General features: G+C 41.4%; 1 protein-coding gene across 2 annotated transcripts; it reads right to left on the bottom strand.

Annotated features, from left to right (window-relative positions):
• Window positions 1-654: 654 nt before the first annotated feature.
• Window positions 655-15,936, bottom strand: trim46b (tripartite motif containing 46b). Of its 2 annotated transcripts, none has more exons than XM_085262270.1 (12): window positions 15,287-15,936; window positions 12,582-12,843; window positions 12,288-12,477; window positions 11,409-11,607; window positions 10,714-10,860; window positions 9,886-9,981; window positions 9,293-9,546; window positions 8,347-8,468; window positions 7,806-8,144; window positions 4,202-4,431; window positions 2,358-2,425; window positions 655-2,033 (listed from the first exon to the last, which is right to left on the bottom strand). In XM_085262270.1, exons 1-12 carry the CDS (start codon window positions 15,377-15,379, stop codon window positions 1,610-1,612), a joined length of 2,424 nt encoding a protein of 807 aa, XP_085118396.1. In that variant the 5' UTR covers window positions 15,380-15,936; the 3' UTR covers window positions 655-1,609. The 2 variants fall into 2 exon arrangements, with proteins under 2 accessions (XP_085118396.1, XP_085118397.1); XM_085262271.1 differs by lacking the exon at window positions 15,287-15,936 and adding an exon at window positions 14,488-14,706.
• Between the last annotated feature and the right edge of the window lie 268 nt (window positions 15,937-16,204).

Here is a 16,204-nt window from a genome sequence, read left to right as displayed (position 1 = left end):
ATAAATAAAACTGCATTGAATTGCACTTGGTTGATAGCAATTACTTGTATACATAAGCTGGCCTCATAATTTGATTTGTTTAATAGAAGCATCCACAACTGTAACAGGACATGTATGATGGAAAAAAAGGAAAAGTATAATAGGTCAACTTTAGAGATCGCTCACAAAGAAAGCAGAGCAAACTTGGTTTGTTAATTTGTTATTTATTTAATTCAAGTGATCAAACCTGTGGCTCTCTATTTTTTTTTTAAACTAAGTTTGACAATTCCTTAATTCTTCTTCATCACCTTCATCATCATAATATTTTCTTTATATGGCAAAAAAAAGAAAGACAAAGCAAATATTTCTTTGTATTTAAGAATAAGGTTAGCAGCACATTTCAGTCATTTGTTTACCAGTATCACATACCAAATAATATATGGGGAACATCCTCAGTGATTCTCCTTTCCAAATAAATGTATTCAGACCATTACAGTAACAGCGTGTGTCTCTAGTGCTTTGCTCAGAGACGGAGTACTGCTGCCCCCTAGCGCTGAAACGGCGCCAACGTTTCACTGCCGGAGCACAGTAAAGACGCCGATTAAGAACAGTCTGAAACGCTGATTGAATTCTAACAACCACGGCAACACAATGAAACAGAAGGTGAGTCTGTAATAATTTAAACAATTTGAATTTATTCAGTGTTTCCTTCCTTAATCCATTTTTCTTTTGCAAACATTCTGTCAGCAGACGAAGTTTACACGTTAATCTTCTGTTTCTTTTCATGAGAAGCGCTGCTCATTAACTTACAATCAAGCAAGGTTGGGGGAAAAAAATCCAAAGTATTGTGTGCGAGAAAACAAGTTTTCACTATCTGCCAGTCGGTGCCGTTATCAGTCAAGCCACACGCCCCCGTGAAAACAGGGAATTAAACACCCAAATGCACACACATACACTCACGCACACACACAGACAAACATCAGACTATTTGAAATCCAAAACAGCGATGCACAAACAGAAGTGTGGAAACTAGTGATTAGCTGTGCAGCAGAGGTATAATTGGAGCCTCTAATTACAGTATTGCCTCATTGTTCCTCTCTACCTCTAATTTACCACATTTACATCCCAGAAAAACAATCACTTTGGTTGGGATCATAATGGCTGAATGACTAGCATTAGCTGTGGTTAAACACAGATTTAGTTATAGATGCAATAAAAGCTCTTTTGTATTCACATAATGTTCATATCTCTGAAACAAAAGAGAACCATTAAGGACACGAAATGACAGAATAAAAGCTTCTACATGAAAGACGACACTGTGTGAAGCTATGTATACATTAGCATTATAAATGTATGCAGTATAGCCTGGCTACAAGTGCAAGCATCAAAGATATAATTACATATCAGGTGCTGGATAGTCCAGACACTACTTAAGCAGTAACTCTTGCAAAACTGCATGTAACAAAAATGTAAGAAACATAATTACATTGCATATTTGTTGCTATAGAAACATTTTCTTGTAGAAGAAAATTAAATACAAACCAAAGTCGCTGAGATGTCTAACTTTTCGCTCTAGCTTTGTAAATACTTCACAAATTAACCAAATACATTCCCGATTACCAACTTCAGATCAGCCATTATTTAAATTGGAAACTCGCGGCTGGATGGTCACCCGTCTGACCGGAGTCTGATCTGCGTTGCGATTGGCTACCAGCTCTTGAAGCTGTAGGGCCCCTCCACCAATGAAACAGAAAGCGGGGCACACGGGGCCGGTGCAATCCACGTGGCCTTCCCAAAGAGGCCGCAAGGAATGGGCATCGTAGAACGTGACGCGCCCTTTCTCAAAGTCAAGGCACACACCGAGCCGGGGCGGCAGCGGGTAAGTGAGGCCAGCGGGCGATGAATGGCCGTTGCTGTTGGTGTCCCGCTGTTGATGGTGGTAGCTGTGCTGCGGCAGGTAGATTTTACCCATCCCCATAGTCAGAAAGCAGAAGGGCGGCGCAGAATCCAGGGCATCCTCTGCGCCGCTGTCATGGCCGCTGTCTGGGTCGTAGCTGCAGAGAGACAGAGCGAGCTCTTAAGTTCTTTTCTGACCACCGGCTTTCTTTCTTTAAACTAGTTTTTGTGGTGTTGCAGTCACAGCATGTGTGACAAATGTTGGCAGGTGGAGTCAAGTATTTAGAGCCTCCTACTTTTTGCACACCTAAGATTTTGTTTATACTAAATTAAACCTAATCTGTAATCCTATTTGAAGAGTGGATCCTAAATACACATAAATAAGCATTAATATTGTAGTAAATCGTAATTTGCATGATCATCACTGCTGGAGTTAAAATCTATTAGGCTGGATCTGGAGCTGTCATATTTTCTTTGCTCACCGGGGACTGGCCATGTCTTGTGGAAGGTGAAACCACTCCTGCAGTTTGGACTCCAGGCCCACTCCCACCTGTTCCAAAAAGAAAAGAGAAACAACCATTGTGTAATTGATAAAGAACTTATTTTTATAGCAAACCTCATTTAAGTTATCCAATTTTGTCCTTATTTTAATTAAGTGGATGCATTTTAAAGAATGGATTAGCCTTTTTCTTAAAACAATAGGAGTAACCATTGAAGCTCTTTTCTGAACTGAGCAGCTACCCTTGATTAAAAACCTGGAAACTATTCTAATGCTCATCAGACAATATCTTTATTAATATATACGAGGTATCAAAACCCATCATTAAGAATACATGGGAAGCTGTTGTATGTCGCCCTTATTGGGGTAAATAAGGGTGACATATTTGATATGTCAGCCTTTTTGATATTGGCTGGGGCCTTTCTGGTACTCAGACGTCGTCCCAAGTAAGTTAAGTTAATTGGCAATTCTAATTTGTCCATAGGTGTGAAGGGTTGTCTGCCTCTCAATCTATGGCAGCTGGAATCTGCATTGAGAAAATAAATGATGTAGTTAAAACTCTGGAGTTTATATTACCTTTAAATAGAGCCATGGAGAAAAAGAGAATTACAGTTATTAGGTATATTAGTTTCAGTATAGTTTGGGTTATTTCACAAGCTGGAACCATTTCCTCATTTAGATTCGACAGCATTTCTAATAGATAACAGCAGATGGCGTAAGCATGAATTGAGGCTGCACTTTGGGGAAAGCCTCAGAGGGGATTGGCTGCGACTCCTAGACAAGGCAGATCCCCATCTACTAATGAGAGGTAAATAAATTGGAAAAGGGAGCAAGGGTGAGGCACGGAAATGAGAACAAACTGCTTGTAGTCCGCGTGGTGGGTTTATGTGTTCTCTGGGTTCGTGTCACTATTATAAGTAGATTAGGGCTCATTTTAAAAAGGAAGGCGGCAGACAGTGTGTTTAAATTCACACAAATTCACACACACTTTGTCATTTCATTCAAACATTTCATTTTGGTTGAATGAAATGACAGAAGGCTGATCTTACATTGTACCAAATATGATGAAATCACACTTTAACTTCATTAACATATCATTCCCATTGAACCTTCCTCACACCAACTCTGAGGACATTTTAAATTTAGATTTTATGATTTTTTTAATACCCTTAAAGCCGTACATCTCGGACCTCTGGGTATCACACAGGCCAGTTTGTACTTTGAGATTGTTTGGACAAAGAGGCCATTTGTCTGTTCTAGTGCTCTTCTTCAAACTAAAATAGAAACTGTTAAAAGGTAGTTTGCAGTCACGACACAAAAACATAAACATAAAAACACAAAAATTTTATTTTCCTTGAGTTTCACCGACCACATTTGTTTTTATTAGTCTTTCTTAATCTGATGACCTGTGGCCTTAAGCAGTGCTCAAATTTGGTACTTTTTTAAAGAAGATTAAAGCATTTTTAATCTGGAATATTTAGTTTTTTTTTAAAAAAGTCTATACTATACTCTACACACAGTAATGGGAATATTGACCTGGCAGTACGTTTTCATGAAATGCTCAGTTCAATTCAGTTTTATTTAAATGGTGCCAAATCACAAGGACTTAAGGCACTTTATATTATAAGTATAAATCCTGCAATAATATGGAGAAAACAGAAAACCCCAACAATCAGATTAAACCCTATGAGCAAGCACTTTGTCAACAGTGGGGGGGCGGTGGGGGGCTGAGGGGAGGAAGACAGAACAGAGACACTTTGCGGAAAAAAAGGCAAAGATTAATAATAACCAATGATTGTTGAAATGTGTGCACATGAATTCACTTGCCTTCACAAGGTAAGACCCAGGCTCCACTGAGCATGCCCAGTAGTGCCGTCCTTGTGTAATGGCTACATCCCCTACAAGTAGGTCAGAAGTCAGGTGACAGGAAGTTAGGGCGTGGTCGGCAGCCTGCAGCAGAGAGAGACCAGGAACGCTGCGGGCACAACGCTGCTCTTTGCTGACCACCAGGCGGTCGGCGTGGAGACCCCAGCGAGAGTCCAGGTAGAAGTTAAGCACTGAGAGGAGAGAGTGTGACAGAGGACACAGCAGAGGGAGGGGAGAGAAGAAGAGAATGGAGGCAAGAAAGAGGGAAAATTGAGAAAACAAAGGGACAGGTGCATACAGAGATGACACATGGGGGTTTTAGAAGTGACAGGAGGTGACAGACAGATTTACAATCAGAAAACGGCAAAGAGAAAAACAGTGAGGAGAATAAGAAGCAGCTGAGAGGAGAGCCAAGAGGGAGAGGACCACAGAGTAGGCATGCACCTCCTTCCACCAGCACTGGAAGAGAAAAGGACACTGGTCCACACAATGCACTGATGACTCAGGAAGTAAAATACAGAAGCTTTGGCAGCGTTAAGTGCAGTATTTCCACAGGAAGTACAGTGGGAAGATATGCAATAGCAGGAAGGAAACAACAGCCAACAAGGACACGAGGAATTCAACAATCACTCAAATCGATGGTTAAAAAGCCCTAGATCTGAATCAGATCCATGTTGTTAAGCCTCAGGTCTTAACAAACCGCAAACCTCATCAGCACTCAGAGAGATCTCGTTACAGGAGCTAAAGTGGGAGGCGGAGGGATGAGTGGGTGTCTAAGCAGGGGTGGAAGAACAGAGGATGTGTGGGATGACCGTAAAGAGAAACAGGGAAAAGACCAAATAATTTAGTGGTATGGGGTACAGAGATTTGGTGAGAGGATACGTATGAGTGCACTTCTTACGTTCTGTAGGAGGCACGTAGTTTGGCAGCGTGGAAGTAGCACAGTTGAGGATGACAAGTAGAAAGCTGTGAAATGGAAATAATACATGAGAGAAAGATGAGGAAATAAAGAGTAAGAAAGTGAAGACGATTCAAAAGTGAAGAGAGAGAGAGAAGTGGAAATAAGTGAGAAAGGAAAAATTGGAATGACAGAAAAGAAAAGAGAATGGATTTTTAAGCATTTCACCACAGCAAGCATTCCAATGCTTTCATTTTAAATGAAAAAACAAAAAATGGGTGCGATGTGGTGAACGTGTCAAGTGTGTGTGATGCATTTTACACTCAACAGAGGGATAAACCATCCAAATTCATATCTCCTTTCATAGTAATTATAACATATTTGATACTGTCTAAAGACCTTGGGGTCTTGAGGTACAGCAAATGTATTTGGAAGAGTAACAGAGATGCCTGCTGTATTTAGCTACGCTAAAAAAAAAAAACACAAAAGACGTTGTGAGCCAAGAACTGTTTACTGGGTGTTTACTCTGGGTATGTTTTCTTACAGTTTTACCTCCAGCATGCACAGTTACTGTGAGCTAAGTTAATGTTGGTGCCAGTTTCTGTGTTTCTGTTACAAGCAACGTGCCTGCATGGCGAGAGAAACAGACAAAATAAATCAGAAAATAAAGTCCAAGTAATAAAGCTTTCACCAAGAAAAGTGGGCTGCGTGTTTACACCGTTTTTCTTGTTTATTTATTTTCTGCAGTTGCTTTTGTTTCAGGTATTAATATTTTCATACTTTTGAGGATTATGGTTTGTACAGTGCACATTGTTAACCCTGCAAGATGTGAATGACACTAAAACACATGCAGTTCATTAAGGTGTGCTAAGAGTCTCCTGACGATTCTTCCATGTTGGGAGCTGGGACTAAAATCAGGTTGGACTGCTCCTTTAAACCAGCTCTGCATAAGAGTCTAACCTAAAGGTGTTCAAGGGAATCTGATCGCAGGTCAGTTAAATTAAACTACTCGTGGAATGTACATAACAAGCAAATTTTTATCACATTATGGCTTTTCAAGTGACTTAAAATGTGACTCTTGTCTAACAAATTTACAGTTTCTGTACAGTGCTGTGATTGTACTGTTGAAGTATTTTCCACCTTCCTGATTTCTTAGTTTCATGCATATTTATCCCAAATTTAATGTTTCAGATCATCAATTGAATTCTAATATTAGAAAAATATTACCAGAGTAAATACAAAATGCTGTTTTTAAATAGTGATTTCATTAATTAAAGTGGAAAAAGTTACCTGGACCTGTATGGAAAAAGTAATTATCTCCCTTGTTAAATCCTTAATTAACTGTGATTAACAACATTTTTTTGGACAGATGAATTTAATTTAACATGTGACACCCAGGCCCGATTGAATCAAGAATCACTTAAAAAGAAGCTGTCTGATAGTGAAGTAAGCTAAAAGATCTGAAAAAGCAACACATTATGCCACAATCTAAAGGAAAAGATGAGAAACAAAATGAGTGACATCTCTCAGTCTTGAAAGGGTTACCAAGGCCATTTCTAAGACTTTGGGCCATCAACAAACCACAGAGTCCTCCTCCACTCTTTAACCAGGGGTGGCCAGCCAAAAAAAAAGCCAAAAAACATACTGATAATCCCAAAGACTTTTGAGAAAATATTCAGTGGACTGATGACTGAGACTAAAGTTGAACCTTTTGGAAGGTTTTGAAGGTTTGCTGCTCATAAAATCCAAGATAAAACTAACATAAAAGCACTCGTGCAACAGTCAAATATGGTTGTGGTAGTGTGACACGCAAAACCCTCCAGTTTGGCAGAATTGAAACAAAAGTCCTCCAGAGCCGGACTGACTGGGAGAATCACTCACTGGCAGGTGTTGCAAAAGCTGGATTGCAGTTCTTGCTGCCATCACAACCAATGACTAGGTTTAGGGGGCAATTATTTGTTCACACATGGCCGTGTAGGCTTGGATAGCTTCCCCCCCCCCCCTTGCTGAGAATTAAAATCATCATACAAAAACGTGCTTTATGTATTTGCATCATCTTCGTCTAATACTAAAATTAGTTTGATGATCTCAAACATGTAAGTGTGACATATGAAGAAAACTAAGACAGATGGGGCGAATACTTTTACACAACAGTGTTCATACACAGCATGTTTATTATCAGTTAGCTTGGTGAAAGAGAGATACAATCATAAGGTGATAATTCTGACAAAGTCACAGTGCTTACAGAGGCTGCTTGTGCAGAAAATTTAAAAAACTTTATGCAGGAAACCATCTGAACCTTTTTGAAGCAATGCCTGAAAGTCACTGCACTTTAAACTGGGATGCAATTGCTTGGTGTCATAGTCATGATTATTAATTGGGGTAAATGTTGAGTCGTCAGATAAGATCTCATAAATAAAACATTGACTCCCAAAAATATATATGGTATAAAACTGGTTGTAGTCCAGTTTCAAGGTGTGGTTGCTTTCACAGGACAATCTGTGACATGCATGTAAACAACCTCACGTCAAACTAGTTTGACATGTTTCTGGTTTGTTTTGTTTTTTCCTCAAACAGCCATGTTGTTTGGGTGTGTTTACACTGTGACAAAGTCGTCCTGTTCAGTTGTTAATAAGGACAACTAAGAAGCTCGGTGTGTGCCCTCACCTGGTGCAGGCGGGGTGTGCAGGTACACCTCCTCACTGTACTCTCCGTAGCCTGCCTTGTTGCAGCCTCTCACCCGCAGCACGTACACGCTGTCCATTTCCAACCTGTCAATCACAGCGCTGCTTCCACTCACTTCGTCCATTCGCTGCCAGCCCCAGCGTGCAGCAGCCAGTCCTCCTCTGATCCCACCTCTGGACGCTCCTCCTGGTACTACACCACGACGGCGATACTCTACAGAAAAGTGCCAGGATGGTGCAGACTCCGGGGGCAGTCGCCAGCACAAGAACAGCTGGTCGTAGGCCAGACTACGCTGGGTATCGATCACTGGAGCCAAGGGCACTATGGCAATAACATAATGATTAGATCAAATTTTTAAGTTATGTTATATATGTAATAATAATAATTCTATAACCCACTCGCATGTAGTTGGTATGAAATTATTTAGACAGTGAATGTTTAATTAGAAAGTTAATAGAAAACTTGCTCTTACGCTATTTCATTCGTATCTTTTTTTTTAACCTTCAACTAGAACCCTCCTCACCCTGGATGAAGTTCAACTCTGTCAGGAGTTTAAGTTCTTTGGAGACGTCCAGCTGGAAGTGTCTGAATGATGGATCGGCCGCTAGTGTGAAATGTTGCAGATTCTCAATTGCTTTACTCAGCCTAGTGCAGTGAAAACAGGGAGAGCGGCGTCAGAGGAATCAAAGGCTTTCTGGAGGGACAGTGAGGAAGACTCACAGTTTAAAAGGATGTATGAAAAAGAAAATACATTAATAAATAAAAGATAAGACTGCTTTTAATCTATATTTCTATTATAATAAAAAACATAAGCAGCACATTAGTGACATCCCTTCAGTTTTTATTTCCAGATACTGTGCTGTATGTGGGGCTTTCCATATTTCCTTTCACATATTTACATTTGAACCTAGCCAGGGTGTTCCCTGCCTCCTCTCTGATGGATATTTACTTTTATAATAACAGATGCAACAATAAACTGAACTTTCAAATAATGAGTTAAGGGTATGCACAAATAGTCCCAGTAAATGTAATAAAATAGGCAGCCAGTCATAAGAATGTAGGCTCAAAGGTGCACGGGAGGTAAAACAGCTTGTTACAGAAAGAAAATAACAAAGGGGCTTATTATTATATAAATAAGACTCATGCAAAGCAACTCCAAGAATAAAAATATGGTACTGGAAACTTTGACAATACACACATTTTGTGCTATTCTTTGGATTTACTGACAACACTGCTTATGCTGTTTCTTTATTTGGCAAGATGATCAACATGAATCCTATATTGGAACCAATGAAGTTATGATTCCTATACATTCTAAGGCTGCTTCTTCTACCCTGAAGCCAAACAACACAGAGAAGAATGCAGGAAGAGAAGTCTCTGAAGATTTCCCCTCAAAAAAAGAAAGAAAGCGCTAATCTAAGATCTATTCAAATCAGAGAGTGATTACTTAACGTAAACAAAAAGGAAACCTGTTATGAGTCTGGCGAGAAGCCTGCACAAAACAGGGCTGATCTGTTTCTTTCAGCAGTTCCTGCGTGTACGCCATGAGCCCAGCGTGCTCCAACAAGCCACGTCTCTCCGCCACTTGAGCAGCCAGTGCCTCGCCTCGTTTCTGCCGTGCCCCCTCCAGAGCCTGGGTGAGCGAAGCGTGACGCTCGGCGAGAGTGGCCGTCAAATCCCTGATGCTCTGAGCCAGCTGCTCTCTGGCCGACACGCTGTTTACCTGGTGAGGAAAAAGCACAAAGACAAGTTTGGAGAACTAACACCAGGCTTCTGCTGGTACATTCTTAAAAAGGGTCCAAATAACATTATAAAACACTTTGAGAAAAAACACATTTTTGGAGTTATATAGGTTTGTAATGATATGATTAGGGATGCCAGCTATAGTAGGTAACAGGTTTACTGTAAAAGAGTCAAACAGGTTGGATCATGCATGAAACATGCAGCAGTTGTACATAGTATCCAATCCTAAACAGCCAAGCTGAACAAATACTTGCAGTAGCTGCTGACTGATTTTAATCCCATGTTCTGGGAGATTTTGTGGGCCAGAAGTATTAATCACCTCAGTCTGTGTGATGGAACTCTCCAGCTGGGTAATCTGAGCCAAAACTGTGTCCTGGTTGGACAGAATGTAGTTCATCTCCTTTGTAATCTTCTCCTGTCAAATTAACACCGAATATGTGACACAGAAACAACAAATGCACACAGATTATCAGTTTCACACAGCCACACATCTGCATTATCTTGCACACTATGCTTGTCTAACAGTTAAAGCTGCATTACTGTAGCTTTTTAAACAGCACTGCATCATTTTTATCTTCACCTTCATTGCATTTGCTGGTTGTATTTCAAATGTTAGTGAAGTGCAAAACTATTTTAGAGATCTAGACTAAGTCTAAGTGGTGCAACAATTCCTCCATGATAGCTCAGAATCTCATCTCTGCAGTCTTGCGTGAAAGACTTGGAGCAGAGTCGCTACTTCTCCAAATAAAAAGGAGCTAGTTGAGGTTGTTTATCTGACCTTGTCAGATGGCACCTGGGTGAGGTGTTCCAGACAAGTGAAAGAAGATGGAAGGATAGATAGGGACAGGAATCAAGAACCGGTTCTCTAGTCCAATTCCTTGGAATTGTTAGTCTGCCTGCCGATCGATCTTGTTTATCGGTTGCATTTGCACTTGTGCAACAATCAGCTGATTTCGGTTTGTTTGTCAGAGGAAGCAGTGAAGCAGTCTTTGACTACTATAATATATTATTTTAACCTGTGAAATGGAGGGTTTCACACTATTCACATATATGCTGGCTTCACTACTACATTCTTTGTGTGTATTCCTGCCTCTAGTAAACCTTTTACTGTGCGGGACAGAGATAGATGTCAGATTGTGAGTCAAACCTTCAGCGCTTGGTACGCCTGGGCCACTGGGAGGATTTTATGTCCGGTGTGAATGCGGCGCAGTTTGCAGAGGGGGCAGAGCAGCCGCTGACATGACCGACAATAGAACTGCAGCTTCTCCTGGTCGTGTTCTGGACAAGTCAGCACCTGAGCGAGACAGGCAAAATAGATGAGAACAATTTAATCTGAAGCACATTTTACTGATTGGAAGAAAACAGGAATGTAGCACACAAGTGTGAGTATGCTTGGGTAATTTATTGATTTGCCTTTTACTAAGCAGCAAAGAGCCAGTGGAGGGCTCTGAAAAACCAAAGTAAAGTAAATGTAAAGGGGTCTCTGTATTTTCTTCTTGTGTTGTTACAATTTAAGTGGGTCAGAAATCCATATTTTGCACATGGAAAGAAACCATAACTGTTCCATCCATGCAGTCTTATGATAATGTAGAATTACTATCCTTTATGCAACTTGAACTGTGCCTCGCATGGCAATCACACTTTCTATATAATGCAGTGCAATATAACTACACTCGATTTACCACTTATTTAACAACATATACAATTAATACTTATAAACCCTCAGCAAAGCATGTCTTGTTGAAAAGTGTAACAAAAGACTTCATGTCTGCTGTCACTTATGCTTTATTTTAGCACAAGCAGATGTGGATGAACAGTATGCGTGTGTCAGTGTTTCAGTACCTTTGGTCTGAAGTTGAGTGTAGGCTGGATGTGCTCATGCTGCGCCCGTGGCGTTCCCCATGGGTGATAGAGTTTGAAACACTCATTGCAGAAATTAGACCTGCAGTCAGCACAGCCCTTGGTGGCTTCCAGAGTTTGAGGCGGCTTACAGAATTGGCACATCACAGCCACACTGCCCAGACTCACCGTGTGTCTGTACCTGAGAAAGGTAAGCGAGAAAGAGAAGACAGACTGATTTAGCCTCACGTTATTGAGCTCGTTCCACCTTTTTTTTTTTTTTTTTAAATGAAGTGGGACCTGGCAACCAAGCAAATAAAGGATTAATGAGTTGAATATTTGGACATGAAATAAATTCTCATTAAAGGAACACAAATGTTTATAACAAAGAGTGAGTCGAGCCCATGGGTGTGCTTGAGACAAATGGTAATGAGCAGGTGATGAATGGAAAGCTGTGGAAACATGCGGTCAGCCAGGGTAGCTACAGCATGTTGCAGTGCACGCTCAGTGCTGGTTCAGCTGCTGAATACTGACAATAAGTTTTGGACCTGTTCCCATACCTTCTGCTTTTCAGGTCTAAGTCCTCTCCTTATTTACATTTGTCCATAAACATCATGAGCACTGAAGGACATCAGCAATCTGTAGGGTTATCTAACTGTTTTTGTCATGAATCTGTACTCAAATAGCATCTTTCTGCTCAAGTTAAACACAGAAAGCACTTTTTACTGCAAGTCTCATTCGCTCAGTCACATACACGATCATTTTTCTAATATTCATTCATCTGAAGGAGCTGGGGTTCGATCCATTGACCTTGAGATGGCCTGCTCGACCACCTGAGCCACAGCTCCCAATCTTCTGTTTGCAGATTGAGTCTATACTTACCTCTCCACTATACGCTCCAAGGTGAGGTTGCGCAGACAGTCAGTAAGGCCTTTCTCTCCCAGCTCAACATCTCTGCCGCAGGGGATACAGGGGAACATCATCACCAAGGGTGGACCTTCCTTACGGCGTCTACCTGGGTACGTCCCATAACCGGGAGACCGTGGCATGGATGGTGAAGGGGGGTGTGGACCTTAAACAAAAAAGTAAAACCAGTTATAAACAAAGAAAATTAAGGAAAATCATGGTTGCCATTTCTTTTAGTTTAGGTTATAAATGGAGAGAGGTACTACAAACCTGAACGCAGTACGCGGTCGATGGGCCGTTGTTCATTTTTAGGTGTGGGCCTGCGTGCCTGACGAGGTGAACGGGTGTTGGGTGTGGAGGCTGGTGAGTTGGGTTCTGGTGGAAGCTCTGGAGGCGGGTATCCATTTGCTACCAAGACCTCGGAGGCACACAAGAGACAGACGCTGTGCAGGCATGGCAGGACCACAGGCTGTTTAACTATTTCCTTACACACGGGGCAATGCAACTCATGCTCCAGGCTCTTCATGTTAGACTGTTGGAAGCAAACAAGCAAAGGATGACTATCTGCACATGGTGCTGTAGAGAAAAACAGGCTGAGTATCCAGACATCCTGAAGATGATTGTGTTTAGGAACGCAGCACACAGACACCTGACTGTGCACAAAAAAAACTTTAACTTGAATAAATGGAACTAAAATTTGCCGGCAGCATAAAAAGCTCTCAAACATGAATGCCAATGGAATTGATTAAAATCTAAAACTATCCAATTATAGCATAAAGATGCAAAATTAAGACTATGACTCAGCCAAATGTCGTTTTATACTTAAGAGCTTTGATTCTTACTTCTATACATACATTTTTACTCAGTACCAGAACAGCATTCAAGTTTTAGACCAGTCCGACTTGCAGATGTACAACTGAGGGGAAACGGCTTCACAGCAGATACCCTGAGAAATACTTAGCAATGTGAAAAAGATGTGCCACACAGGCGACACAGGGTGCCAATCTTGTTAAATATGGATTAAGATGAGGCATTAATTATTCAACCACCCATCTCTTAAATCACAGCCATGCATGTGACCATGAGCCAGTAGCCACATTTCTTTATGACTCAGAAATTCTATAACACACTTGTTTCTAAGAAATTTCGTAAAAATGTGTAGTAATGTGTAATATTAGCACGCAAAATCAGGTTTGATAATGCATTTGTCTTTTTTTATACATTACTGCCAATGCAGCACCTTCGCTTTGTGAAACTACAGCAAACAGACCTGGATGGCGAATCAAAACTCGCACCTCTGGAGCACCTAACGCGTGCTCTGCTCAAGGACATGGATCTGACAGAAAAGGACACTGACTATTGCATAAACCTGTGACTTTACCACTGCAGTCACTCTGATCTGATAAAAGATTAATTCCACTCTCATTACATCCTGGTCTGTGTGAAAAATACACAGATTTTATGTCCAGTGATGTTAAGAATAATAATATATTTTATTTGTTGTCCTTTTCCCAGTCATGAGACCCCCCCCCCCCCCTTTGCTTTGTGGATGCCCTTGACACAGAACCTACTACCAAACTGGTTGCAGGGCATCACAGACATTATGAGTTAACTTCAAAACCAGGACAAAGCAAACAGACTGACAGTGCTGCATAGGGGATTTGGGGATTGTGTCACTGTGATGTGATATGATGCCACCATCAGGGCTATTTAAACACAAAGATCATGCATAGGGTTGCAGAACAATTGGAATATTATGAAGGGAATATAAAAAGGAAAGGTCTACATTCATACAATATAGCCGGATGAAAAAATCTGTGCAGATACTGGCTGATAGCGCACCATCTACCCAATTTGCAGATAGCACCACCTTAGTCAAATTAGAATTACACGGAGAGAACTGGCGGATAGCGACGACCTGCACTGAAGTATGAAACTGGATTAATGCTAATAACCTCCTTCCTCCCTCAGTCCACCTCAGTCATTTTCTCCAATGTCAACTCTGGCCTATCTTTTTCCTCATCCTCTAGCAGCTTAGCCTATCGCATTTTCAAGCACCTCCGATTCCTGCAGGCTGAGCGCACAGCTACAAACTGTGGCTCTCTACCTCCATCTCACACGCACAGTCCGCACTGCTGCTGAGGCCGGCGGGGAAAAACAAGCAGCGCATCCTTACCTTCACCTGGAATCTAGGCGCCATGACAGCATTTCCAGGATCAGAGCAGTGTCTGTGTAGTGCAAAGAGGGGAGGGGTTTGAGCGATTACAACGACCTCTCCTAGCGCAGGTACGATGGGCTCTGGAGGAAGCGGGCTATGGCGACGGAAAAGATAACGCACGTGACTGCCTTTGACTGCTGAACGTGCTCTGTGTGCACCTCTAAGACCACTCCACCACGCTCTGTTGGAGCCGTGTCTAAAAATTACCTCTAGGTTTTAACCCTGCAATGCTTGATGCTCCCAGATGCATCGATACACGTTTTTTTTATTTGTCTCAGCAGCAGCCCCGAGTCCTGCATCTCGTCTCCATGGAAACGAGCATCCAGAGTGCCGAAAAAAGAAACGTGTCATTTGGGTCTGCACCCATGCTATTATTTTTTTAATGACATTATAATTGCCACATTTGAATGGAGGTTAAGCTCAAGTCCGATATGTAGGCTACCGACTATAGCTCATTAATGTCGGTAAAGCAAAAATCGAAGAAGATCAATATTTAATTGGCTAAAGATGATAAGAAAAATATGTTTTAGTTTTATTTTATTTCAGTGGACTTTAATTGAGGTTCAGAAACAGATAGCACACGGATTGGGCCCATGTGATAGAGACATTCCGCCGATAATTCGCTTTTTCCCTTTAAAACATGATAAAACATGATAGCTACTCTTTATTTAAAAGAAATAAATAGATACAAATTCATACTCCACGTTATATTCAGCGTATATCAACTAACAGCACAATGTCACAGATATACACTTACGGTGGCGCGAACCAAGGCTTCCATCGCTGATGTGGCTGTTTTTAAATCCATCTCTGCCATTTTAAGAGCATAGCTTCCCCCTGTTTTCATCATCTGGAAATAGATTGTGGTGTGTCCAGGCCGATGGCCATGTAACACATATTAAGAACGCGAAATATGCCGAAAATATGTCTCGAATATAGAAGCGTTTTGGATATTAATATTATTTTTTTCTATTAGATGTTTAATTTGGACATTTTTACGCGCGTTAATTACCGACTGATAATAAGCACCTTGTGCTGCTTTTAGGCATAAAAACAAAACGCTTTCTGGAAAAAAAAATCTGAATTTGTTCTTAATTTACGAGTACATCCACGCCGAATAGCTACTACTAAAAGATGCCTGTGGCTTTATTCCTCACGCAGGCATCCCTCCCCCTACGTTTCCCATCCTGCACCGGATGCCCTCAGCTGATGCGGAACACAGGGAAAATCGCTGTAAATCCAGGAACCCATTCCTTAATAACTCAAGAACGTAGTGGGGGAAAAAAACAGTATTTGTCGGTTTAAAACTGATTTCCGGGATTTAAAATGTTGTAAAGGAGTCGTTGGCCTAGACCAGGGGTGCCCAATCCCGGTCCTCGAGAGCTACCGTCCTGCAGCTTTTAGATGCATCCCTACTCCAACACAGCTGAATCAAATGGTTTGATCTCTTCAGCATGCCATCATGTTTGGCAAAGGCCTGATAACAAGCCATTCATTTGATTCAGGTGTGTGGGAACAAGGATGCATCTAAAAGCTGCAGGACGGTAGCTCTCGAGGACCGGGATTGGGCACCCCTGGCCTAGACTCTGTCGAACACATCTCTCGCGGATGATGTCAGTTTGAGCCAGAAAAAAACAATCATATCATAAGATAGAAGCTGCAACCAGCTTTTGGC

This window comes from Mchenga conophoros, linkage group LG22, assembly GCF_057382185.1.
Source record: "Mchenga conophoros isolate Kocher_MC1m ecotype Shallow Benthic linkage group LG22, M_conophoros_male_GT1.1, whole genome shotgun sequence".
In the NCBI taxonomy this organism is placed as follows: domain Eukaryota; kingdom Metazoa; phylum Chordata; class Actinopteri; order Cichliformes; family Cichlidae; genus Mchenga; species Mchenga conophoros.
Note: the sequence above shows the minus strand (reverse complement) of the source record. Positions and strands in the feature narration are given on the sequence as shown.